At 63.6% G+C, this 21,981-nt stretch overlaps 3 protein-coding genes and 2 long non-coding RNA genes across 7 annotated transcripts; 1 reads left to right on the top strand and 4 right to left on the bottom strand.

Moving 5' to 3' along the window:
* Positions 1–90: 90 nt before the first annotated feature.
* On the bottom strand, positions 91–1,570 carry LOC137163559 (inactive serine/threonine-protein kinase TEX14-like). Its single transcript, XM_067563828.1, has 5 exons — positions 1,515–1,570; positions 1,138–1,268; positions 957–1,067; positions 453–576; positions 91–299 (listed from the first exon to the last, which is right to left on the bottom strand). Exons 1-5 carry the CDS (start codon positions 1,554–1,556, stop codon positions 114–116), a joined length of 594 nt encoding a protein of 197 aa, XP_067419929.1. The 5' UTR covers positions 1,557–1,570; the 3' UTR covers positions 91–113.
* Positions 1,571–2,250: 680 nt separating this feature from the next.
* Positions 2,251–3,011, bottom strand: LOC137163563 (uncharacterized). Its single transcript, XR_010922729.1, has 3 exons — positions 2,991–3,011; positions 2,559–2,724; positions 2,251–2,355 (listed from the first exon to the last, which is right to left on the bottom strand). It is a non-coding gene; the product is annotated as an uncharacterized lncRNA (long non-coding RNA).
* A 5,845-nt stretch (positions 3,012–8,856) lies between these two features.
* On the top strand, positions 8,857–9,841 carry LOC137163599 (uncharacterized). Its single transcript, XR_010922732.1, has 4 exons — positions 8,857–8,876; positions 8,971–9,068; positions 9,156–9,184; positions 9,465–9,841. It is a non-coding gene; the product is annotated as an uncharacterized lncRNA (long non-coding RNA).
* On the bottom strand, positions 9,832–13,638 carry PRODH2 (proline dehydrogenase 2). The gene is made up of 10 exons (XM_067563907.1): positions 13,441–13,638; positions 12,924–13,117; positions 12,522–12,642; positions 12,108–12,191; positions 11,640–11,720; positions 11,306–11,452; positions 11,053–11,219; positions 10,668–10,778; positions 10,359–10,447; positions 9,832–10,287 (listed from the first exon to the last, which is right to left on the bottom strand). Exons 1-10 carry the CDS (start codon positions 13,636–13,638, stop codon positions 10,118–10,120), a joined length of 1,362 nt encoding a protein of 453 aa, XP_067420008.1. The 3' UTR covers positions 9,832–10,117.
* A 396-nt stretch (positions 13,639–14,034) lies between these two features.
* On the bottom strand, positions 14,035–21,958 carry LOC137163597 (eukaryotic translation initiation factor 3 subunit C). Of its 3 annotated transcripts, none has more exons than XM_067563905.1 (21): positions 21,858–21,937; positions 21,625–21,735; positions 21,350–21,415; positions 20,808–20,997; positions 20,246–20,371; positions 20,111–20,165; positions 19,901–20,010; positions 19,461–19,588; positions 18,870–19,011; positions 18,564–18,667; positions 18,240–18,381; positions 17,863–17,988; positions 17,534–17,627; positions 17,151–17,338; positions 16,258–16,482; positions 15,799–16,162; positions 15,238–15,397; positions 14,914–14,979; positions 14,737–14,824; positions 14,446–14,608; positions 14,035–14,205 (listed from the first exon to the last, which is right to left on the bottom strand). In XM_067563905.1, the coding sequence occupies exons 2-21, from the start codon at positions 21,720–21,722 to the stop codon at positions 14,120–14,122; spliced, it is 2,721 nt and encodes a 906-aa protein (XP_067420006.1). In that variant the 5' UTR covers positions 21,723–21,735; positions 21,858–21,937; the 3' UTR covers positions 14,035–14,119. The 3 variants fall into 3 exon arrangements, 2 of the variants coding, with proteins under 2 accessions (XP_067420006.1, XP_067420007.1); XM_067563906.1 differs by having other exon boundaries at positions 19,461–19,585; XR_010922731.1 differs by lacking the exon at positions 14,035–14,205 and having other exon boundaries at positions 14,558–14,608; positions 15,258–15,397; positions 21,858–21,958.
* Between the last annotated feature and the right edge of the window lie 23 nt (positions 21,959–21,981).

Genomic DNA, 21,981 nt, shown 5'->3' with positions numbered 1-21,981 from the left:
AGCTGGGGGGGTGGCGTGGGGCCCTGTGGCCCGGTCTGAGCTCTGAAAGCCAAGGGGGGGAAGCAATCAGGCAGGGACTCTCTGGGGGTCCCCCAGGCCTCATCTGACAGGACTCACCGTGGCTGCATGTACTCCAGGCTGCTGAGTTTGGCCAGGCCAGGGCGCACCAGCTGGACTGCGTGGGAGGTGAGGGCACGGTGTACATACCCCCGCCCATGCAGGAACAGCAGCGCCTCACACAGCTGCAGCAGCAGGCGCAGGGCAGCCAGGCAGGAAGGGGGTGCAGGGGTGCAGGGGGCCTGCAGCAGGAGACACAGCATGAGTGGGGAGCTCCTTGCCCCACCCCCATGTTCCCATCCCAAGTCCTGGCACAGAGAGCCCCTCATCCCTGCTTGAGGACTGCTTCCCTCCCATAACAAGAAGCCCCTTACCCTGGTGCCAGGCCAGCTCACCTCCTGGTGCAGAGCCCAATAGAGGGAGCCCATCTCCACCCTCTCGAACACCAGACGCACCTTGCACAGGTCCAGGGAGGGGCTCACAGCCAACAGCAGCAGCAGCTGGGGGTGGTGCAGCTGGCTACAAGGGAGAGGGGGGCTTATGGCGGTGTAGGTCAGTGCAGAGCCCCCATGGGGCAAAGGGGGATTGCACCAGTGATGGAGCAGCTCTCACTAACAGGAGGGGCTCCCCGAGGGGACAGGGCAGCAGTGGCTAACGAGGAGAGGGGGCTCCCCCAGGCTGGGATTCCAGGGGGAGAGGACCCCCTGGGGCTGGGATGCTCAAGGCACAGGGATTCTGGGAGGGGGGGACCCTGGGGCTAGGATACCCAGGGCAGAGGAATTCTGGGGGAAGGGGACCCCCTGGGGCTGGGATGCCCAGGGATTCTGGAGGCGGGAGAGCCCTGGGCTAGGATGCCCTGGGCAGAGGGATTCTTGGGGTGGAGCTCGCGGGGGTGCTACCTGCAGTGCTGCTGGTCTGCCACCAGCAGGTCCATGGTGCCATGAGGCCTGCCGCCAGGGGGCTCCGGTTTCAGCTCTCGCACAGTGACGAGCTGTCCCTTCCACAGCCAACTGGGGGGAGGGCGGAGAAGGGGGTTAACATCAGGGGTCACCACCACCCACCCCATTCCCACACTCGTACTTGCTCATGATTGTGTAGGGCCCATTCTTATAGCTCCAGTCTGGCTCGCCCTGGGCCCGCAGCAGCTCGTCCGGGTCCGCAATGGGGGTGATGGTGGCAAAACTGGGGTGTAGGCACCCACTGGAGCACAGCTGTGGAGGGTGCACAAGGGTGATCAAATGGGACTGTCCCCCAGGGAGACTTGGTTACCCCCCACCCAGCTGTACGAACCACACCCTGAGCTAGTGAGATTAGCACTGCTCTCCTCCGTCCATTCAGGGACCCCCACTTACTTGGGAACATCCCCACCCCATCTATTCAGGGACCTCCGCTTACCTGGGATTGCCCCCCATCCATACAGAGACCCCTATTTACCTGAAACCACCCTCCTTGCTTACCTGGCCAAACCCCATCAGAGCCCCCCTGCCACTCCAATCCATGCTGGAGCTGTCCAGAGACCTGTGGGGCAGGCTGCAAGTTAAAGTTTTACCAACAAACCCACCTGCCCTCCCGTCCCCATCCCATTTTGGCAGCTTTTCTGTGGGGAAGAAAGGAGTCCCTTTACAGAACAGGGCATGGCATCACACAGGGTCTTAGAGGCAGGCAGTGTGTGTTATAATCAGTCCTCACCCCTGTGCTGCCATCTACTGCCTGTTTCATGCCATTAAATAAAAATGAGTTTCCTTCTCTCCCAGAATGCAATGCAGCACTTTGACATGAGCAGACAGGACTATGGCCTGTGAGACTGCAGGTCCCATCATGCAATGCTCCATCTTGACATGAGTGGATAGGACGTGGCTCTATACTATAGTTCCCATCATGAACAGCTCCATCTTGACCGGAGTGGATGGAGCATGTCTCTATACCATAGATCCCAGCATGCAATACACCATCTTTAACCAAGCAACTAAGACACTCTCCATCCACTCATATCAAGATGGAGCAATGCATGCTGCGAATGGTAACCTCGTGTGCCACCTCCATCTACTGGTGTCAAGATGGTTGCTGGGATCAAGACAGAGCAATGCATTCTGGGAACTGCTGCATTGTAGGAACCCTAGCTTGTGGGGAAGGGTCTTACCAGGAGGCAGAGAGCAGCGAGGATAGGGAAGAGAAGGAGGAACGCAGGCGGCGTGGCGAGCCCCCCATCCTGCCATAGAGCAACTGCAAGGCTCCCTGCTCCCCATGCTGCGTCAGTCCCAACATTCGGGCACGGCATTGCTGAATGAACGTCAGCACCTGTGGGGGGGCGACAGGGGGATGATTCAAGCTAAGTGACTTATCCCACACAGAGGCCTGTGGGCTTGATGCTGTTATGAATGTTAATAAAAAAAAAAAAAATTAACCTGAGCCTTGGCACCTAATTGCGTGAGCGCCGGCACCTCTTTCATTAAAAATTAAGCACTAGAGGCCCACACCACCCACCTCGATCATGTAGGTACCTCAGCATTCTGGTCACTCCCAGCTTGTTTGGCCCAGTCCTGGGGGGTCCAGCCCTGCTCATCATGGAGTCTCAGGTCACCCCCTGCATCCAGAACTCGGGCGAGGAGGGATCGCTGGCAGGAGAAGGCAGCAGCATGGACGGGGGTGCTACCATCATAACAGCGGCTGGGAAAGGAAGTACACAGGACAGGCATTAGGATGAGAACGAGAGGCACTTCCAAGATCCCAGGGCATCAGAGGATTATTTTCCCACAATGCACTGCTTCCACTCTGGCTCAGGGGGAATGGGATCCATAGCCTTTTCCCTCTAGTGGGTGCTGGCTCCGATCTGGCCCTGGGGCAGGGGACTGGCTGGCTTCGGGGGTAGGGAAAGGGACATGGGGCCTCTCCCCTCTAAGGTCACCGGCTCCACCGTGAGAGGTGTAACTCACTGGTTGGGATCTGCTCTGAAGCGAAGGAAGAGTCGGGCAAGTGCAGTGTGCCCCAGTAGGGTGGCAACAAAGAGGCCCGTCTGTCCAGCTGTGTTCTGGCTGTCTACATCCACCCCTGAGGAGGAAGGCACAAAGATTACCCACAGCTGACTGGGAATGAGGCCCATCATGCAATGCTCCTCCTCAGAGCACCCAAGGGTGCGAAGCACAGAGACCACAGCTCCCAGCATGCAACGCTCACATCTTCATCTGAGTGGCCAGGAACGTGGCTCCTGAGGACTCCAGCCCAAGCATGTAATGCTCCCACCTCGACCTGAGTCACCAAGGATATGATCCATGGAGATCCCAGCCCCAGCATGCAACATTGCCATCTCAGCTCGGCCGCTCAACTCAAAAGGCAGAGCATTGCAGGCTGGACCCCCAGTCTCTCTAGGCCAGGGTGGATTCACTGAGGAGCTTTTACTTTACCTCTCTTCAGCAGCTTCTTGGCCTTCCTGAGCCTGCCTTCCGTCGCATGCTGGTGTAACTGCCCCACCAGGGAGCCCGGCTTGGCGACGTAGCCCAGGCTGGCAGGGCAGCATGGTGGAAGCATGGGATGCTTCGGCATTGCTCTAGAAAGGGGGAGAGGCAGAAGGGAGGTTACCTGCTGGACAGACACTAGGGCTGGTAGTACTAAGGCAGGGTTCCTCAATCTGTGGGGTGCAGCTGGGCCCAGGCCAGCCCTCACAGGGGGCAGGGAGGGAGCGCCACCAAGCGCCTTTCTGCCTTGAACTCTGCTTTGGGCCCTGATTCCCTGCCACAGCGCCTGACCCCAGCCCTCACCCCTGCTCAGCAGCTGGCTGTGGCCCCTCCCAGGCTACAGCATCCGGCACCCCCCTGGCCACGGCACCCAAGTCTGGGCCGCAGCACCCAGCCTTGGCCCATGCCCCCCGCCACAGTGCTCGGCCCCAGGCCACAGCACCGTGCCTCGGCCCCCTGCCCTCGCCTCCATTGGCCGTGGCCCCCGCCCCCAGTCTCAGAGCTCAGCTCACGCCTCAGTCCATGGCCTTGGCTCCTGGCCACCACGGTCCCTGGGGTGAGCCTGGGCCTTGACCCTGGGCCTGCTCCCAGGCGAGGGGGTGGGGGGTGCAGACAGAGATAAGGGGGACGCAGGCTCTACAGTTTGAGGCCCACTGTACTAAGGGGAACAGGGGGAGCGTCACTCAATAGTACTGTGTATTTCACACACCCCATGGCTCTCGCTCGGTGGCTTTCCCCCTGCGCTCTCCCCCCATTTCAGGGTGGCCGGGTCAACCCCAGCGGCAGAAACTAAACTCTCGCCCACCCTTGGCATGACTCGCCCCCTCTTCCTCGACCACCATCTCCCCACCCCGGGCAGGGTCTCGGGGCCCCTCCCACATTAATCCCTGCCCTGGGGGGGGGTCGCTCTCACCCCCTCAGCCCACCTCAGGCTGGGCGGCCAGGCCGCTGTGACCCCAAGGCCTGTGGCATGGCCACAGCCACCCCACCCCTCACGCCCCAGGTTTCCAGCCCCCACCCCGGACAGGGCCATGCTCCCACTGGCTGGGGGGCGGAGGGGGTGGCCATATTGGCGCCAACCGGAGCCCCCCAGTAATGACTGCTCCCCTCCCCCCACCTGGCCGCGGCCCCTCCCCCACGCGGTGTGACAGGCCGCACCTGCGCGCGGGGGAGGGGAGGGGGGGGGGCGGCCCGAGCAATGACCGGGGCGGGGCGCGCGCTGAACGAACGCCCGGCCCCAGCCTTTCTCACGGCGCGTGCGCGGGGGGGAGAGCAGCTTGTGGCGTCCGTTGCCGGGGCGGTTAGCCGGATCCCTGCGCTGTGATTGGCTGAGAGCCGCGGTGGGCGGGGGGAGCCCAAACTGCCGCCCCGGGGCGCGAGGAGTTAAAAAAGGGCGCGAAAACGCGGATGGGAGGGAGCTCGCGCTGGAGCTGTTGGTGCCTTAGCTGAGCATCCCCCTCTCCCCCCACACACCTTTTACAATGCCCCCCCCCCCAGCGCCCAGTCATGGGGGTCGTCCCAGCATGCTTTGGGCATGCTTTGGGACCAGCCACTCATGCCATCCCTCAGACACCCACAGGGTGCGGGCATGGCACAGCCTGGTGTCCCCTAGCTGGGCTGCGCAGGGCATATCTGTCCCCCTGGGCACGGCCTGTCTGCAACGCCCACACCAGCCGCTCACGCCGACATGCAGGGGCACGGCACAGCCACAGGAAGCCTGAATAGGTCGGGACAGGGCCTGCCTGCCCCTGCCATCCACACCCCCTCGCTGCCAGCACATGCCCTGGCCTAGCCCCTCCCGCCAGTCCTCGGGGCCATGCTATGCAGACAGACACCGCCACCTCCTGGGGTTTGGGGAGAGATAGCCCTGGATGGCCGGCCAGCCGGGCTAGCATCACAAGGATGAGTCACACCCCAGTAGGGGACACGGCCAGCGTGCCATGGCCTGGGATGCCGGCTCATCTCACTAATGTGCTCTCCCCCGGATTACCAGGCGCGGCATTGATTTCATTCCTGGAGCATCTCTTGTCAGACCTGCCAGGTGTGCGGGGGCTTTATCTGAGCCAGGAGAACCGGACGGGCCGGGCAACGAACCGTGTGGGAATGGTGGACGTGGGCAGGCACCACCCCGAAGCAGAGTTCAAGCACCACTGAGCAGGGGGACAGGTCACTGGGGATGGCAATGTACGGGGATCAGTTTATTAAATCCAGGCCACCCTGGCCGAGCTCAGTCCTGGAGTCCCCAGCTGCTCAAGTCCCAGCCCAGCACTGGTGTGAACGAGGGTTTAAGCAGTGTTAAGCACTGGAGAGCAAAGAGGACTTGGCACCAGGCCCAGCCCAGCAGGACGTGCCAGCCAACGCCTACATGCAGCGGGGCCGACTCAAGCCACCACCCCCAGCTCCCAGAACCCCCTGCGCAGCTCTCCCTAGCTCCCCCGTGAGTAGCTGGGCTGGTTCAGGATGGGGCAGCAGAATGAAACCAAAATGACTGAGCACAGCTGCAGTCGGCTGGGAGAAATGAAAGTGGTTGCCCAGCCTCGGGGATCAGAGCTGAAGGTAGGGAGAGGACTGGGCTGTCCGGGCCACTTTCACTTTCCCTTTGCCTTAGCCTGCAGGGGACAGATCGGCAAAACCGTGGGGAAATTTGGGGCGCTGCCGCAGGGACGCAGCCCCAATGCTGATGAGACAGCGCCGGCTGCCCCATGAGTGAGTTGGAGGGTGGGACATGGGGCCTTTCCCCTCTAGGGGGCACCAGTTCCGACCCAGCCCCAGGACAGGGGGCTGGGGGACAGGGTGGAAATGGGGCTGGTACTGGATTACGCTCACCCCTCTTCTCCCCCTCCCCCCCCCACAGGCCTCATCATTGCTCTACTGCTCCTCACCCAGCTCAGCTCCCTGCGGGGGCTGGGGACAGGTACGTACAGCTCCCCCAGCCATGGGGACCCCCGGGCACAGCCCCCAACTCATCCTCCCTCTCATTGCAGATGAGCTGCCCATGAATCTGCCTCCGATCTCAGAAGCCGTGCTAGGAGGCACTGCCCAGCTGACCTGCACCTACCGGCCTCAGGCAGACCTGATCCTGTACTGGAGCCGGCTAGGCCCAGACAGTGACAGGACCGTCTACACCTACTACAGAGGGGAACACCTGACCCAACATGATGACCCTGCCTATCGGGGCCGTGCTACTGTCCCGGCTGGGCAGCCCGAACGTGGGAATGGGACCCTCTGGCTGCACAACCTGACGTTGGCTGACGAGGGCAGGTACCGCTGCCGGGTAAAGAGCGACAGAAGCATGAGTGTAGCAGAGACAGAGCTACGGCTCATAGGTAAATGGGGCCCTGTGGGGGGGCTGGCTTCCATCCAGCCCCAGGGCAGGGGACTGGCCGGCTCAGGGGGGTGGGGAATGGGTCACGGGGCCTCTCCCCTCTAAGGGGTGCGGCTCTGATCCGGTCCCGGGACAGGGTAGCATCTGGCTTCAACACAATGCACATAAGAACATAAGACCGGCCACACTGGGTGAGACTATCTAGCCCAGTGTCCTGTCTGCCAACAGTGGCCATTGCCAGGTGCTTCAAAGGGAATGAAGAGAACAGGGCAATTATCAAGTGATCCATCCCCTGTCGTCCAGGCCCAGCTTCTGGGCAGGCAGCAGCTAGGGATAGGGACACTCAGCACATGGGGTTGTGTCCCTGACCATCCTAGCTAATAGCCCTTGTTGGACCTATCCTCCGTGAGCATTAGTTCTTTTCTTAACCCTGTTATATTTTTGGCCTTCACAACATCCCCTGTCAAGGAGTTCCCCAGGTTGACTGTGCGTCATTATGATGGAGTCCCACAGGATCAGGGCTCTGGAGCCACTCAGGGTGAAGCCAGGCAGGACTTCACCAGTCAGGGTCTCCCCTCAGGGCCCCTCACACCAGTGCAGCCGCCTCCTGAATCTGGCCTTGGAGCGTGCAGCCTCCTTGCTCTGCCATGAGCCCCCACGGTGAGTCCCCCTGGATTGGACCCTGGGGAGCTCTTACACGCCCCCAAAGGGGCCGTGCACCTGCCTGCAGCCAGACTCGATTGACAGCCAGTGTGGGAGTCAGGAGGGGTTACTAGTTCTCAGGATCACAGCGTAGAGAGACTTTGTTAGCAAATGAATCAAAAGTTACAGCAGCAACTAACTGGGGAGCCCCAGAGCCACATTCTCAGGCTCTGCTCCCTGCGACCCCTTACAGGTGACTGGTCCTACCAGCCAGCCACCCCCAGCCATGCCCCCTTGCCCCTCCCCATTCCTTTGTCTCTTTCCCCAGCAAGGTGTCCACCCCTTCTTGTTTCCACCTGCCGCGACCTGTTGCAACCAGTCGCAGATGGTTGACCCAAGGCTGAGGGGTCCTGGCCATTGTCTGTGTATGTGTGGCTGGGGAAGGCCCATCCACCCCTCTAGTGGTCTCTGCAATAATCACACACTCTGGTCCCATCACTGAAACACGCAACACATAGGAGAAACTGAGGCACGCACACAGCATTCAGAGAAAACATTAAGAATATCTCCACTTCATCACAGTTGGGTGAAGAAATACTTCCTTTTGCTTGTTTTAAACCTGCTGCCTACTAATTTAAGTGGGTTCTTGTGTTATGCAAGGGAGTAGAAAATATTTCCCTAGTCACTTTCTCCACAACAGTCAAAATTGTATAGCCCTCCATCATATCCCCCCCTCAGTCATCTCTTCCAGTCTGAACAGTCCCAGCCTTTTTAATCTCTCCTCATAGGGAAGCTGTTCCACACCCCTAATCATTTTTGTTGCCCTTCTCTGTACCTCTTCCAAATCAAATATATTCAGTATGAGATGGGGCAACCAGCTCTGCTCACAGCATTCGAGGTGGATTTATAGAGAGGCATTATGATATTTTTTCTCTTATTGATCCCTTTCCTAATGATTCCCAATGTCCTTTTCGCTTTTTTGACAGCCGCTGCTCATTGAGTGGATGTTTTCAAGAGAACTGTCCACAGTCACTCCAAGATCTCTTTCCTGAGTGGTAACAGCAAATTTAGTCCTCACCATTTTGTATGTATAGTTGTGCATATCTCTCTCACAGGTTACTATCATCTATCCTGGTTCCAGGACCAGCCCTGCTCCCCCTCCCTGCAGAATGTGACACTGACATGCCTTGCTGAGCATGGCTACCCCCCTGCCACCATCACCATCCACGACAGCAGTGGCAGAGGCTACGGGGTTGGGCCACTGGCCACCAGGAATCCCCAGGGGCTGTATAACACCACCCACACGGCTGTTGTGTCCTGCTCTCCCAACACCACCTACCTGTGCATCATCAACAACACCTTCCACCACCAGGACTGCACCTGGGCGCTTGTCCTGGAAGGTGAGGACCCGGGCATCCGGCAGGGGGATTGATGCAGCCTCTCCCGCTAGGCCGGCTCCTGCCACTGACTTGTCCATGATTTTGTTTCCCACAGAGCATGCCGTGGAGCTGCAGCTGGCATGGAAGGGTTGGCCTGGCGTGGGCCTGGGCATCGGCTTGATGGTGGTAGTGCTGGTGAGCGGAGCTCTCTGGGTAAGCGCCGGCCCCCCCCTCCTGATTTGCTCCTGCGGGACCTCAGATCTCATGCTCTAACCGTGGCCTTATCTTTCCTTCCTATAGGCTGGGAGCCTGGGCAGCAGAGGAGAAAGGTGAGATACTGGGCAGGAGGGAGGGGTACTGAGATGGGGCCATGTCTCATTCCCCAACCCCTGGGCTGGCCAGCCAGTCCCTGCCCTGGGGCCAGATGGGAACTGGCACCCCTCAAGGGGAAAGGCCCCGTGGTCCCATTCCCCGCCCCTGCTCCCCCCCCCCCCCACAGCCAGTCCCTGCCCTGGGCCAGGATGGGAGCTGGAGCCCCTAGAGGGAAAGCCCCGTGCTCACTCTCAGCTGGGGAAGGCAAGGCCTTGACTCTGTGTGTTGTTCTGACAGGGGCAGAGCCACGAGGGACCCAGCTCAGGACAAGGCCCTGTTGGATGGCACCATCCTCAACTGCCAGAGGCAGGCGAACCCCTCAGACACCACCTAGGATCCACTCCCACTCAGCAAACTCACCTCCCGCAACGCCCCTGTCGGGTCATTGAGTCCCATGGGCCTGAGCTCAGCTATGGCTAATAGCCGCTCTGGGGGCAATGGTTAGAGCACGGGGATGCCTGGGTTCTCCTCCTGCCCCCCTGATGCACTTTCCCTTCAATGGGCTGCAACTTAGCTTGGCCTCACTAGCCAGGCCCCCCAGCACTTCTGATACCTGCCTCCTACCAGCAGGGTCCCCCTCATCAATAAACACACTACTCTGAAAGGGGGAAGCACCATCCAGTGTGATGCATTTGGCTTTATTGGGTGAGCAGTGGCAGAATCATGGGGGCTCCCCACCTCAAGGGGGTGCTGTGAGCAAGAAGGTGGGGGCTAGGGGCAGGAGCGTTCCCTCCCCGGGGCCCTGGCTGGGTAAGCCGTGCCGCAGTTCCCCCTCCCAGAATCCTTCAGGGCAAGATGGGAGGGGATAGGCTGGCTAAGGCACGCCAGGGCTCCCCGCTCCCACAACCCCTCCTGTGGCAGGCAGCGGTTCTCTCAGACACCTGGGTTCCTCAGGGACGGTGCAGCACGCGCCTCCAGAGCTCCCGGCGGAGGAGGTCACGCTCTTTGCGGATGCCCTGCAGCACGCTCTGGTTCTCCTGGGCTCGGCGCACCAGGTATGGCAGCACGTCCTCCACTGACCCATATGGGATGGACTTGTAAATGGCGTACCCAGCCTGGCCTGCAGGAGAGAGATAGTCAGCAGGGGGCACTGTGTGGGGGGCCCACGCTGCGTTGGGGGTGGACGCGTACCCAAGGCCAGGGAGACGTGGTCACACATGCCCAGCAGCTGCCCAAAGCAGACGGTGCCTCCATCCTTGGCGATGCCCAGCTCCTCCATCCTGCAACGGGAAGCGTTAGGCACCTCGGGAGGCAGCTAAAGGGAAGGGGGGGCTCTGCCCTGCCCCCTCTGCTCCCCACCTCCGCCCCTGAGAGCCACCCCCCTCCGGCACTGACCCACCCATTTCCACTCACACCAAGGTAGAGCACTGCGTGCTGGGAGTGTCACTGCATGGGCAGTCCCTATCCATGCCCCCTCCCTTACCACGCCGCCCCTCTGACCTGCGGACGGTGTGGCTCACAGAGGCTTCGTTGTGGCTGGCCACAATCAGCTGGCACCGCTGCCCGTCCCGAGCCACCAGCTCCAGCAGCAGGTCCAGGCACCGCTGGTAGCTGCAATACAGAGCGCTGGCATGGCCACAGGACCCGGGTGTCCTGCACCCCCAACCTCTCGCAGCGCTGGTATGGGCACAGGACCCAGGCATCCTGCACCATCAGCCTTCACACCCCCCAGGGTCATTGCCCCTTCAGTTCTGCATAGGACCCAGGCATCCGGCCCCCTTCCACACACACATGCAAACCATGGGGTCCGCCACAGCTTCCTGTTGGGGTCAAGACGGCAGGGGCTGGGAGAGGAGCCAGGTGTCCAGGCTCTTCCCCCACTCACCTGTTGTTGGTGGCCTCCCAGGTGGGGTGCAAGGGGTTGGGGTACCCCCCCTCCCATGCCAGCCGCCGCTCCTGCTCCAGGTAGGCTCCACGCACCAGCTTCACCCCAAAACAGAACCCCCGGCGCTCAGCCAGCGCCACGTCCACACTCAGCCGTGCCAGGCAGTCCTGGGAGAGAACAGTGCTGGGTGGGGCTGGGTCCCTGGGGCGAGGCCAACCTGGGGCGGCCGGTGACGGGGTGAGGGCAGGCATACCTGCAGGTAACACTGGTAGGTGTTCCACACCCAGGGCTGGCCACGATTCCAGCGCCCCATCAGTGCCAGGGTGACCAGCGTCAGCGCTGGGTTCACGTAGGTGTACTCGGCATCCACCAGCACCCGCACACCCGCCTCCACTGCCCCCTGGGGGAGACACGGTGAGACCCTGTCCGCCCCCCTGTGCCCCCGGCCCCACCACCCGCTGGGGGAGACACGGTGAGACCCTGTCCGCCCCCCTGTGCCCCTGGCCCCACCACCCGCTGGGGGAGACAGGGGGAGACCCCCAGTGCATGCACCCATCCCACACCCCCACGGGGCCCCCAGCTCTGACCTGGGTGACCTTGTCCAGGCGCAGCAGCGAGGCCTGCAGGTGCTGGTTCTCAGCAGGGCTCAGGCAGGAGAAGCGCGCCTCCTGCAGGTAGCGCGAGGGCAGAAATGTGCCGAGCGGGCAAGGTTTGTTCTAGCTCTAGGAAATCTGCATCAACTCCCAAGCAGGGTGGGGGGCAGGGACGGGCCCACAGGGGAATGGGGGGGTTTCTGGGGGCAGGAGTCTGGGCTGAGCCCATGCAGCCTGGCTAGAGCCGTCTGGAGCACCCCCAGGACTGGCAGATGCTGCGTGGTCCAGTCTGGCCCCCCAAGACCCTGCATGGAGAGAGATCCCAGCTGAGCCAAAGGGTGGGTGGGAGCAGTGTGGGGGTGGGGCCCTGCACCCAGAGCCTGGCTAAAGGCCAGAGCAGAGCCAGACCCCATGGCTCAGTGATGGGGCCGCCTGGGGGCAGGGTGTGGGAACAGCACTGACCTCTCCGCCCATCACTGCCCCGACTCTGTCCATGCTCAGCTCCGACAAGCCCTCCAGATCCCCCAGCCGCAGTGACACCGTCCTCTGGGGAGAGAGAGCATGGAGGGGAGTTGGGGGCTGCCTGGGGCACCCCATCCCACCCCTCCCACGCACCCCATGCCCCTTTCCTTTCCTGCCACCCCGCTCACCAGTCAGTGGGCATCTCAGCTAGCTCCCCACACCTGGCCCCCCCACATACAGATTGGCATGGGGGTGGGGGACCTCCATGGTAGCAGCAATGAGGGGACCCAGGTGTCCAAGCTCCAGTCCCCCATAGACAGGGGCTCCAGGGAGCAGGTTCCCAGGCATCCTGCATCTTCTCCCCCAAACCCCCTACAAAAGGGGGTGTCTGCAGCTCCCCTCCCCCATACTCACACAGAGCCGGGCGCTCATCAGGGCCGTCACCTTCAGCTGCATCATGGGCTGGGGTCCCCCCTGGGCTGAGAGCTCCACGCAGCCCAGCACAGACCCCCGGTTCCCCTCGTACCAGCCCTCCCTGCAGGGAGAGAGAGCTCGGACCCTGCATGGGACCCTGCAGGGCCCCCATACCCCCACCCCACAGCATGGCCCCCCCCAGGTTCCCCTCCTACCAGCCCTTCCCGCAGGGAGAGAGCTGACCCCCTCCCCCTCGACCACCCACACAACCCCTGTAACTTTGGACCCGCCCTCTAGGACCCCTTTCAGGGCCCCCAAGACCCTCATGCCTTGGGATTCCCCATAACCAACCCCTCCTGGGTTCCCACAATGACCCCCCATAATCCAACAGCCCCACTCTACCCTTCCTTGTCCTGCCCCACGTCCTCCTCGATGGGCACAGCCAGGAGGGGGCGCAGCCCCAGGGCACGGAGGCGCTTCACTGTGACCCCCACCTCGGTGGGCATCTGCCCCGCCACGAACTGCCCGTAGAAGGAGGCGCGAAGCAGGGATCCCCAGAGCCGCTGCCCCAGCAGCCGCCGGGACACAGAGAGGAGCTAGGGAGGAGAGGGGGCGTCAGAGACCCCTAGACACAGCCCCCCTGCAAACACTCCTCGCTGGGGGGGCGCAGGGTAGTCTCACTGGAAGGGGCTGGGAGCAGGGTCTCCTCATGGGGTTACCATGCAAAGGTCAGGAGTGTGTGGGGGCAATCTCCTCATGGGGCCCACAGAAAGGGGGGGATGGTCTTGCAGAGCGGGAGGCAGGCGGCAGGGAGTCCAGGGGGTGCTGCACAAGGAGACTGGTGCAGTCTCAGCACGGCGGGGCCCAGCCCCGGGGGGGGCAAGGGCTCACGGGGGCAATCCAGAGGGCAGGGGCTCACCGTGGGGGCCCGGCGCACCAGTCCTGGCAGGGCGCACAGCCGGAACACCAGCAGCCCTCGCACCAGCTCCCAGCCGCTCTTCAGCCGGAAGACTGCGCCATCGAAGCTGAGCTGGGCACCAGGAGGGGCCGGCTGTGGGGGGGGCCCCAGGGCCGCTCCCCGCACCCGCTGCAGCCACCGTCCCCCGCGCCCCAGCATCACGCCCGCTGCAGCCAGCCAGGCTGCGAGCAAAGGTCGCCCAGCGTCAGCCCCCAGCGCCCCCCCGCCGTGGGGCATAGCCAACGGAGGGTGGAATCCGCTGCCGCGACCCTGGGGCAGTCACTCATTAACGCCCTGGCCGCCCGGCCCCATGGGGCAAGAGCTGCACAGGGATCCCCCCCCCTTACCCACGGGCAACAGGGGGTGGTTCCCCACTGCTGGGGGGTGGCGCCCAGCTGGGCCAATCCCCAGGGGCTCCTGGGAGATAAGGGGGCCACAGATGGCAGCTTTCCAGACTGCTGTGTCCAACAGCTGCCCTCCCATCTCCCCCCTCCACCCCACGGGGCAGCTCTCGCCCAGTCCCCCCACTCCCCAAGTAACTCCAGGCCGCATCTCTCCAGTTCACACCATTTATTACACAAGTCATCTCCATACAGCACTGGCCCCCCTCCACCCGGTGAGGACCCAGGCGTCCAGGTGCTCAGTAGTTGGCCTGTCGCTCCTGCTGGCGGTAGCCGCCCCGACGCATGTAGCCGCCCTCGTTCTTGCGGTAGCCATCCTTCTGGTCTGGGGGGGGGGAGGAGGGGGTTAGATACAGCACTGGGGGAGGAGCTGAGTCAGAGGGTGACTCCTGCACAGCCCCCCATTCTGGGCAGGGTGGGGGGCTCACACCTCAGAAGTACTCCCCAGAGATGTCCAGTTTGGGGCTGGGGATTTGAGATAGGGGGCAGGCTATAGGGGAGCTGGCAAAGGGCGCCCGGTGGATGTGTCGGGGAGAAGGGGGCGGGCCATGGGGCAGACACTCACCCCGGAAGTACCCGCCGTAGGTGCCCTGTTTGTGATCGAAGACGCGCTCATTGTTCTCCACCAGGTTGCCCAGTTTCTCGGCCAGCTGCAGCGCCATGTTCTGCTGGGCCGTCGGCTCCGTGCGGTGCATCACCACCGTCTGCGTGGGCTGGTCCAGCGACGCCTGCACCGGGGAGCATTAGCCTGGGGGGCCCTGGCGACCCACACGCTCCAGCCCGTGCCCCCCGCAGCAGCTCCCAGGCCCGCCCAGGCCCCGGCCCCGGCCCCAGCCCCTGCCCTGCCCCGCCTCACCATGAGCTCCTCGTTGATGATCATCTTGCTGATGATGCTGTGCACAGTGGGCAGGTCCAACTGGAACATGTCCGACAGGATCTCCATGCTGGTGGGGGGGTGGAGAGAGGAGAGGTTAGGGACAGGCCCCGCCCTGGCACCCAAGCCCCACCCCTGCTGCCCAGGCCCTGCCCCTACCTGATGGAGTCATAGACACTGCTGTAGGTGAAGAGGTAGGTGCGCAGCGACTCCTCCTGGATCTTCCTGCAGAGAGCAGCAGAGAGGGCACGGTCACAGCAGGCCCCGCCCACCCCTTGCCAAGCAAAGGGAACCCCCACAGCAGGGAAATCCCCCAGGTGGTGTAGGAGCCGAGCCCAGCCTCCTCCCCCCCCCGCCCCCCGTCACAGCTTCCACTGCTACACCACAGCCACCCCACAGTCCCCGGCCTGCCATCATGGCCCCAACCAGCCCACCCCATCATTCCCCCCTCCAGCCACACAGCCTGGCCCTGGCCCCACTCACTGGACCAGCATGGTGCGCACTTTGTCGGCCTCGGGGAACAGGTCCCAGACCTTCCCGTTCATCTTCTCATTGATGATGAAGCGGTGACAGGTTCTCCAGTCACCCATCTTCATGGCCTTGGATGCCGCCACCACGTGCTCCCGCATCGACTCGGGTGGGCCTGGGGGCAACATTGGAGAGCAGGCGCTATGGGGCCTTTCCCTACAGGGCGCTGGCACCCATCCAGCCTGGGGCAGGGAGCAATGGGACACAGGGCCTTTCCCCTCTAGGGGGCGCTGACTGCCCAGCTGCAGCTATGATCACATATGGGAGGGAGGATGCATGCATGGGTCAGCGGCCAGGCTCTCAGTTGCAGGCTGGGAGGTTGCCAGCTGTAAGGCACTCCCCCAGTGGGAACCAGCGCTATGAGTGTGCCGGCCGGGGGCAGCACACAGGGCCGGCCGGGGGGGGAGGGAAGACTGCGCGGGGCCATCCGGGGAGGCAGCACGCGGGGGCATCCGTGGGATCGGCCAGAAGGTAGGGGGCAGCGCACAGGGGCGTCCATGGGGAGGGGGCACTCACCCAGCAGGGGCTGCCGCTCGCCCACGCGCAGCTGGTGGTGGAACTGCTTGCTGATCATACGGCGGCGGGCGTCGAACTCATGGGCGGCCATGTAGGGGATCTCCAGCAGCATGGCAGAGACCAGGTAGACGCACTCCAACAGCTCCAGGTTGATGTGCATGTGGAAGGGCACCTGACGCCGCTTCTCCACCTTCTCCTGCTCCTGATTGCGCTCCTGCATGCTGCGCATCAGCAGCCCCTGGCCCAGCAGCTCCTTGGCCCGGCCCGATGACTGGATGTCCAGCAGCGCGTTGTGTGCATCCTTGATCATGCCCTGCCGGAAGGCGCAGATCCCCAGCTGCACCATGGTGCGGTTGTACAGGATCTGCCGAGAGACAAGACGGGGGTGAGAGACAGCCCAGCAGCTATCCCCATGGGGGGCAGGAGGCTAAAGCGAGAGCCTGGGGGTCCGACCCTCACCTGCACCGGGGGATCAGCGTGCTGGATGTTGTCCTGCAGATGCGACATGAGCATGAGGTCGCGGGCCTGGAACCAACGGCTGTGCAGCGCATGGTGGTAGATGTGGCAGAGGATGGCGCAGGTGCGGATCCGGTCCGTGCGGTCCTTGGCGTAGATGTACTTGCAGAGCCGGTCCATCAGCACCGCGCTGTCCTCCCCCTCGTTCTCCGCCTGGTCCTGCTCCGACTGCAGGGCGCACAGGGTGAGGGGCAGCCTGGAGCACCCAGCCCCCCAAAGCGCCCTGCCCCCACGGTGGGGGGCAGGTAGGGTCCCCCACATCCCACTTCAAAGCCACCGGGGGAAAGGGAGAAGGTTCACGTTGCAGGACCCTGATACCTTGGAGCTCACGTGGAGTTGGGGGCCATGGGGTGTGGGAGGGGCTCTGGGGTGTCGGAGGGGCTCTGGGGTGTGACAACGTGGGAACGTTCTTCACGTTTTCTCTGAACACTGTGCGGGTGCCACAGCTCCCCTGTGTCCCCTCGAGGCTCTCGATGGAGGATTAAGAGTGCGTGGCCCCTAGCAGGCAGCGGGAGCGCCTCTCGCTGCCCACGCACAGACCCACCAGGAAAGGAGCCAGCAGCAGGTGGTGGAGAGAGGGGCTCAGGGTAACCTCCATGCCTGGGGAAAGGATGAAGGCAACAGCGGGGAGGGGGCCACAGAGGATCGTCTGAGGCTGGCAAGCTGGAAGGGGGGGCCCTGGGGGGATGGTACCTTGGCATCACCGGGGGGGGGGGGGGGGGTGTCGGGGGCGTGGGGTCTCTGGGACGCTGCAAAGGGGGCAGCGGGGGCCCTGGGAGTCAGGGGGCTTTAGGGTGCTGCAGAGGGGGTGGGCGGGTCCCTGGGGAGGTTGGTACCTTGGAGTCGCCAGCAGGACCCTGCTGGCGCTGATGTGCCTTGTAGTCGAACTTGTAGTAAGTGTGCAGCACCCGGCGCAGGTACCCGCGGCAGATCTCCTCCGTGGTGCCCTTCTCCTGCAGGTAGCTCTGCATCCGCCCGATGATCCCGCACACCCGCGCCTCGTCCTTCAGGTGGTCCACGTACTCTGGGGGGCGGGGAGGGTCAGACCCATTTCCCAGGGTCCCTCCAATGCCCCCCCAGCTGCCCCGCTCCGCCCTTCATGTACTCTCAGGGGAGCAGGAGCCTCTCCCCCCAGTGACCCCCCCCATGTTTCTATCCCCAAGGACACAGGCCCATGCCAGCCCCTCACCCTGAACCCAGCCAGGCCCCCGTCGCTCACCCTGGGAGTGAGGGTCCGTGTTCTGCATGATCTTGGTGAACTCCTCGTCCATGCGCTCCACCAGCGTCAGGATGCAGCCGCGCACCCGCAGGGGCTGGGGGGGGAAGGGAGTCATCCACACAGGCCAGACCCCCCAAACCCAGAGATTGACCGTGCCACGCCCATTTAGTGCCTCCCCTGGGAACTCAGTCACGCTGCCCTTCCCAGAGCATTAGCCATGGGCTCCCTGCCAGCTGCATTAGCCAATCCGGCGCTATGGGATGAGCAGCCCCGTGCGCCCCCCAACCGGCGCCTCCCCGGACTAAGTGCTGCTGGCACTGGCCCCGCACCTGGTCGAAGTTGGAGAGGTTCTCGGACTCCTCCAGGATGTTTTCCCCGATGAAGATGTTGGAGTTGGCGAAGAGGATGTCCAGCAGCTCATCGATGCTCTCCAGGCACTTCTTCCACATCTCCGGCTGGGCACGGCAGCACGGCATGCAGGGGGCGCGGCGTGAGCGGGCACACACCCGCCCAGCAGGGCACGGGGAAAGCAAAGCAACGTGAGAGCAGGAAGGGCGAAGAGTGCAGGCAAGGCAGGCGGCTCCTCAGCAGTAGGGCCCCGCCCCCAAGCCTGAGGCCCTGCCCCTCGCCTTCATGGTGGTGGCCAGGTTGGAATTGGAGGCCCCACCGATGGCCCCACCCCTATGCCTGAGGCTCTGCCCCTCACCTTCATGTAGGTGGCCAGGTTGGGGTTGTAGTCATAGAGGGAGGCAACGATGTTGAACTTGATTTTGAGGTCCATGGCGATGCCCAGGTTGTTCTCGGCCGCGATGGCCACCAGCAGCTGCAGCAGCTCAATCTGGGCCGCCCTGCACAACGGGGACACCCGTCAGGCCGCCCCAGGACATGCTGGCGAACAGCCGACACCCCCTACCTCCCTGAAGCGCTGCCCTCCCCCCACTGAGCATGCTGGGAAATGGCTGACACCCCCCTACCCCCCACCCGTCAGCTTGGCCATCCCAGGGCATGCTGGGAGAAGGGCCCCACTCACCGGTCCGTGCCCTTCTTCCCACGGGCCTGCAGGATTTCGTTGAGCTTCTTCACCACCACAGCATGGTTGATCTCGGTGCCCTTAGCGAACATCTTGGGCTTCTCCTGGATGGGGCAGAGCATGGGTCAGCCCTAGACTTCAGGGACCCCACACCAGCCCCTGACCCACCACACCCAGACCCAACTAGCCCACCCCAACCATGCAGGAGCCCCTCCTGTCCCATGGCGGGGTCTTACCCTGGCCGGAGTGCCTTGTCCTGTGGTCCCCTGCCTCCCACCCCCGCACTCAGCCCAGGCCGGGACTCACCTTGACCAGGGGCGCCCCCCCCTTGACCTTCTCCCACTCGCCGCCCTCGTCATCCTCGTCCTCGTACTTCTTGGCCTTGCGGTCATGCTTCTTCTTGGCCTTCTCCTCCCGCTTCTTCTCCGTTGTCTTTTTGTCCTCATCCCTGGGGCGCAGCAGGGGGCAGTGAGCAGGGGAAGGGACCCTATCCCACCCAGCACCGACACCCCTCATCTATGGCCACTGCCCCCTAGCCAGCAGCCTTCAGAGAACAGGACCCAGGCGCCCAGGACAGCTCCCCCAGGGACCAGGAATGGGACCCAGGTGTCCGGGACCACCAAAATGGGGAATGGGAACCAGGCACCCAGGACAGCTCCCCCAGGGACCAGAAACAGGACCCAGGTGTATGGGATGACCAGGATGGGGAATGGGACCCAGGTGTCCGGGACAGCTCCCCCAGGGACCAGGACCCAGGTGTCCAGGACAATTGATATAGGGAATGGGACCCAGGTGTCCGTAACAGCTCCCTCAGGGGTCTCGCAGCCACCTAGGAAGCGGGGGAAAGTCCAGACAGATCCGCCAGGCCCCACCCCCGCGTTTGGCCCCGCCCCTCACTTCTTGAGGAACTTGGAGGCCAGTGAGGTGTATTTGCCATCGTCCTCATCAGACTCGGAGTCAGTGTCGGAGTCGGACGAGCCCCAGTCTTCATCGTCGGAGTCAGAGTCCTCCTCCTCCTCCTCCTCCTGGGGAGACAGAGCATGCTGGGAAATGCCCCATGCCTACGGCCCAGCCGCCACACGTCCATGCCAACACCGCATTCCTGATAGCGATCGGCCTCCAGCAGCCTCCCAATATGCCCCAGGCTGACAGCACCGTCACTACAGGCGCCGCCCACGGGATTGCCGCAGGCTGCCCACGTTACCTTGAGGTCGCATCAGAGCACGGACACAGCCTGAACGAGCCTTGGTCCCACCCCCCGCCACTGCCCCACCCTCAGGGCATGCTGGGAACGTGGCACACAGGGATCCCCTGCACATGCCAGGCCACGCCCTCACCTCCATCTTCTTGAGATACTTGCTGCGTGACTCTGAGGGCTCCTTCTTCTTGAGGAAGGCAGCAGCACTCATGCCTTCCCCATCATCATCCTCCTCGGAGGAAGAGGAGCCTGAGGGAAGAGGGGAGAAGGTATTAGTGCAGACACACCCCATACCCCCGAGACGCTCCCCTGCCCCTACCCAGAGCCACCCCTCTGCTGCCAGCCTCACCGTCTGAGTCATCGCTCTTCCTCTCCTCGTCCTCATCCGCGGACTGCTCAGGGTTCTGGGGAAACAAGGGGAGGTGAGACCCTGTGGGGCAGCTCCATGGCCCCCTCCCCCTACCCCTTGCTCCCGAGGCAGGACCTGTTTGTAGCTGGTGATCTGGCTCTCGTAGTCGCGGTTGTACTTGCGGATCTTCTGGCGCAGGGTGCTCAGCGCCTTGGCGTTGTTCTTGTTCATCTTCTTCTTGCCCTCCTTGTCCTCCCACAGCTGGGGAGAGACGGGGGTCAGCGAGGGGAACCCGGCCCCCCACCTGCCATCTCAGGGCAACCTTTACCTCAACCAGAATGCCCCATGTGGCCCCCTCCGCTCCCCATCTGGGCCCCACGCAGCCCTTCCTTGCCCTGTGCCCCTGTCTAGGCGCAGAGATGCCTCATGGGCTCCCAGCCCTGCCCCTAGGGAACTGGCTCCCCACAGCCCAGGGTCCCGGCTCACCCACCCTCTGCCCCCCAGGTCCTCCACTCTGCTATGGCTGGCCTGTCTCAAGTCCTGCCGCTAAGCATGCTGTGAAACACCCTCCCCTGCTCTGCCACAGTCCCCCCATCTCACCTAAGTACGACAGGTCACCTGCTCCCCACCCCGCCCTGTGAACTCAGACCCCTTGTGAGCAGGCCGGGACCCCCCCCAGCCCCACGGCATGCCCCACCTCATTGAGGTAGTCCTCCAGGTCGGCCAGGATGCGGATGTAGAAGCGGGGCACCCCCTCCTTGTCCACAATGCTCTTGGCCTTGCCATAGGCCTTGCCCAGAAGCTCAAACTCCTCCAGGCACTTGGTGACATCCCGGATCTTCATGGCATTGCGGATAGTCTTGATCAGGTTGGTGAGTTCCTCGAATCTGTGCCCGCATCCAGAGTCAGAGTGAGGTCCGGTCCCCCGTCCCCCAACCCACCGACGAGGGGGGTAACTGCGGGGTCCGGCCCCCCCCATTCCCCAGCCCACCAACGAGGGGGGAGGGTCACTGCGAGGTCCGGCCCCCCTTCCCCCCGTCCCCTAACCCACCTGTGTGAGACAGTGCGGAGTCCGGCCCCACATTCTCAGTGCTGCTCCCTCATCTACAGACCCCACGTTCCCAGCCACAGCTGCTCCCTTGTGTCCAACTGCACTGGGGCCTCTGCGCCCCCCGGCCCCCCAACGCACCCCAGTGACAGCCTCTCCCCCCGCGCTCAGCCCGACCCCCCCCAACTCACCGCTTGTCCTTGGCGCTGCGCACCACCCGCTTGGTGTCCTCCTCATCCTCGCTCAGCAGGATGGGCCTGGGGGCAGACGTGGGGGGGCAGATGTGGGCGCCGCTGGCCAAGCCCCACTCCAGGGCCCCTCCCTCTCTCCCGGGGGCTTTCCCTGCCCCAGACACCCACCCCCTTAGGGCAGCCCCATCCCTAGCCCCGCCCCCCCGAGCTCCCCAGGCCCCGCCCCCCGAGCCCTCACCCGCGCGCCCCCCGGCCCCGCCCCGACGCTGACGCACTTGCTGTAGTTGCCCCCGGCGGGCTTGGCGGCCAGCTCGTCCCCCGAGAGCGAGGATTCCGACTCGCTGTCCGAGCCCGTGGTGAAGAAGCGGGACATGGCGCCGGGCGGCCTGAGGGGGGAAGGGCGGCTCGGGTCACTCGCGCGCCAGGGCTGAACCCCCCCCCCCCCCGGAACCCGAACCGGAACCGGAACCCGCACCCGGCCCGAGCCCGAACCCCCGGCCCCGCTCACCGCGCACGATGCTGCTGCTGCTGCTCCGCGTCCGGCCTGCGCTCGCCAAAGGAAGCGGGAAGTGCGCTTGCACGCCGGCCCGGAAGCGCTGCTGGGGACGCGCGGGGGATGCCGGGAAAAGGCG

This window comes from Emydura macquarii, unplaced genomic scaffold, assembly GCF_026122565.2.
Source record: "Emydura macquarii macquarii isolate MOO-44397 ecotype Brisbane River unplaced genomic scaffold, CSIRO-AGI_Emac_v2 contig_2627, whole genome shotgun sequence".
Lineage (NCBI taxonomy): Eukaryota > Metazoa > Chordata > Testudines > Chelidae > Emydura > Emydura macquarii.
Note: the sequence above shows the minus strand (reverse complement) of the source record. Positions and strands in the feature narration are given on the sequence as shown.

Coding starts and splice junctions, on each gene's coding strand:
- LOC137163597 (XM_067563905.1), bottom strand. CDS start 21,722: ATGTCCCGCTTCTTCACCACGGGCTCGGACAGCGAGTCGGAATCCTCG. Junction 17,989..18,239: donor ACCTGGCCACCTACATGAAG/GTGAGGGGCAGA, acceptor TGCCGTGCCCAG/CCGGAGATGTGGAAGAAGTG. Junction 14,825..14,913: donor AGTGTCTATGACTCCATCAG/GTAGGGGCAGGG, acceptor CCCCCCCACCAG/CATGGAGATCCTGTCGGACA.
- LOC137163559 (XM_067563828.1), bottom strand. CDS start 1,556: ATGGATTGGAGTGGCAGGGGGGCTCTGATGGGGTTTGGCCAG. Junction 1,269..1,514: donor CTCTGATGGGGTTTGGCCAG/GTAAGCAAGGAG, acceptor CACCCTCCACAG/CTGTGCTCCAGTGGGTGCCT. Junction 300..452: donor ATTGGGCTCTGCACCAGGAG/GTGAGCTGGCCT, acceptor CTCCTGCTGCAG/GCCCCCTGCACCCCTGCACC.
- PRODH2 (XM_067563907.1), bottom strand. CDS start 13,638: ATGCTGGGGCGCGGGGGACGGTGGCTGCAGCGGGTGCGGGGAGCGGCC. Junction 13,118..13,440: donor TGGTGCGCCGGGCCCCCACG/GTGAGCCCCTGC, acceptor TCTCCTCCCTAG/CTCCTCTCTGTGTCCCGGCG. Junction 10,288..10,358: donor CCACGTCTCCCTGGCCTTGG/GTACGCGTCCAC, acceptor TCTCTCCTGCAG/GCCAGGCTGGGTACGCCATT.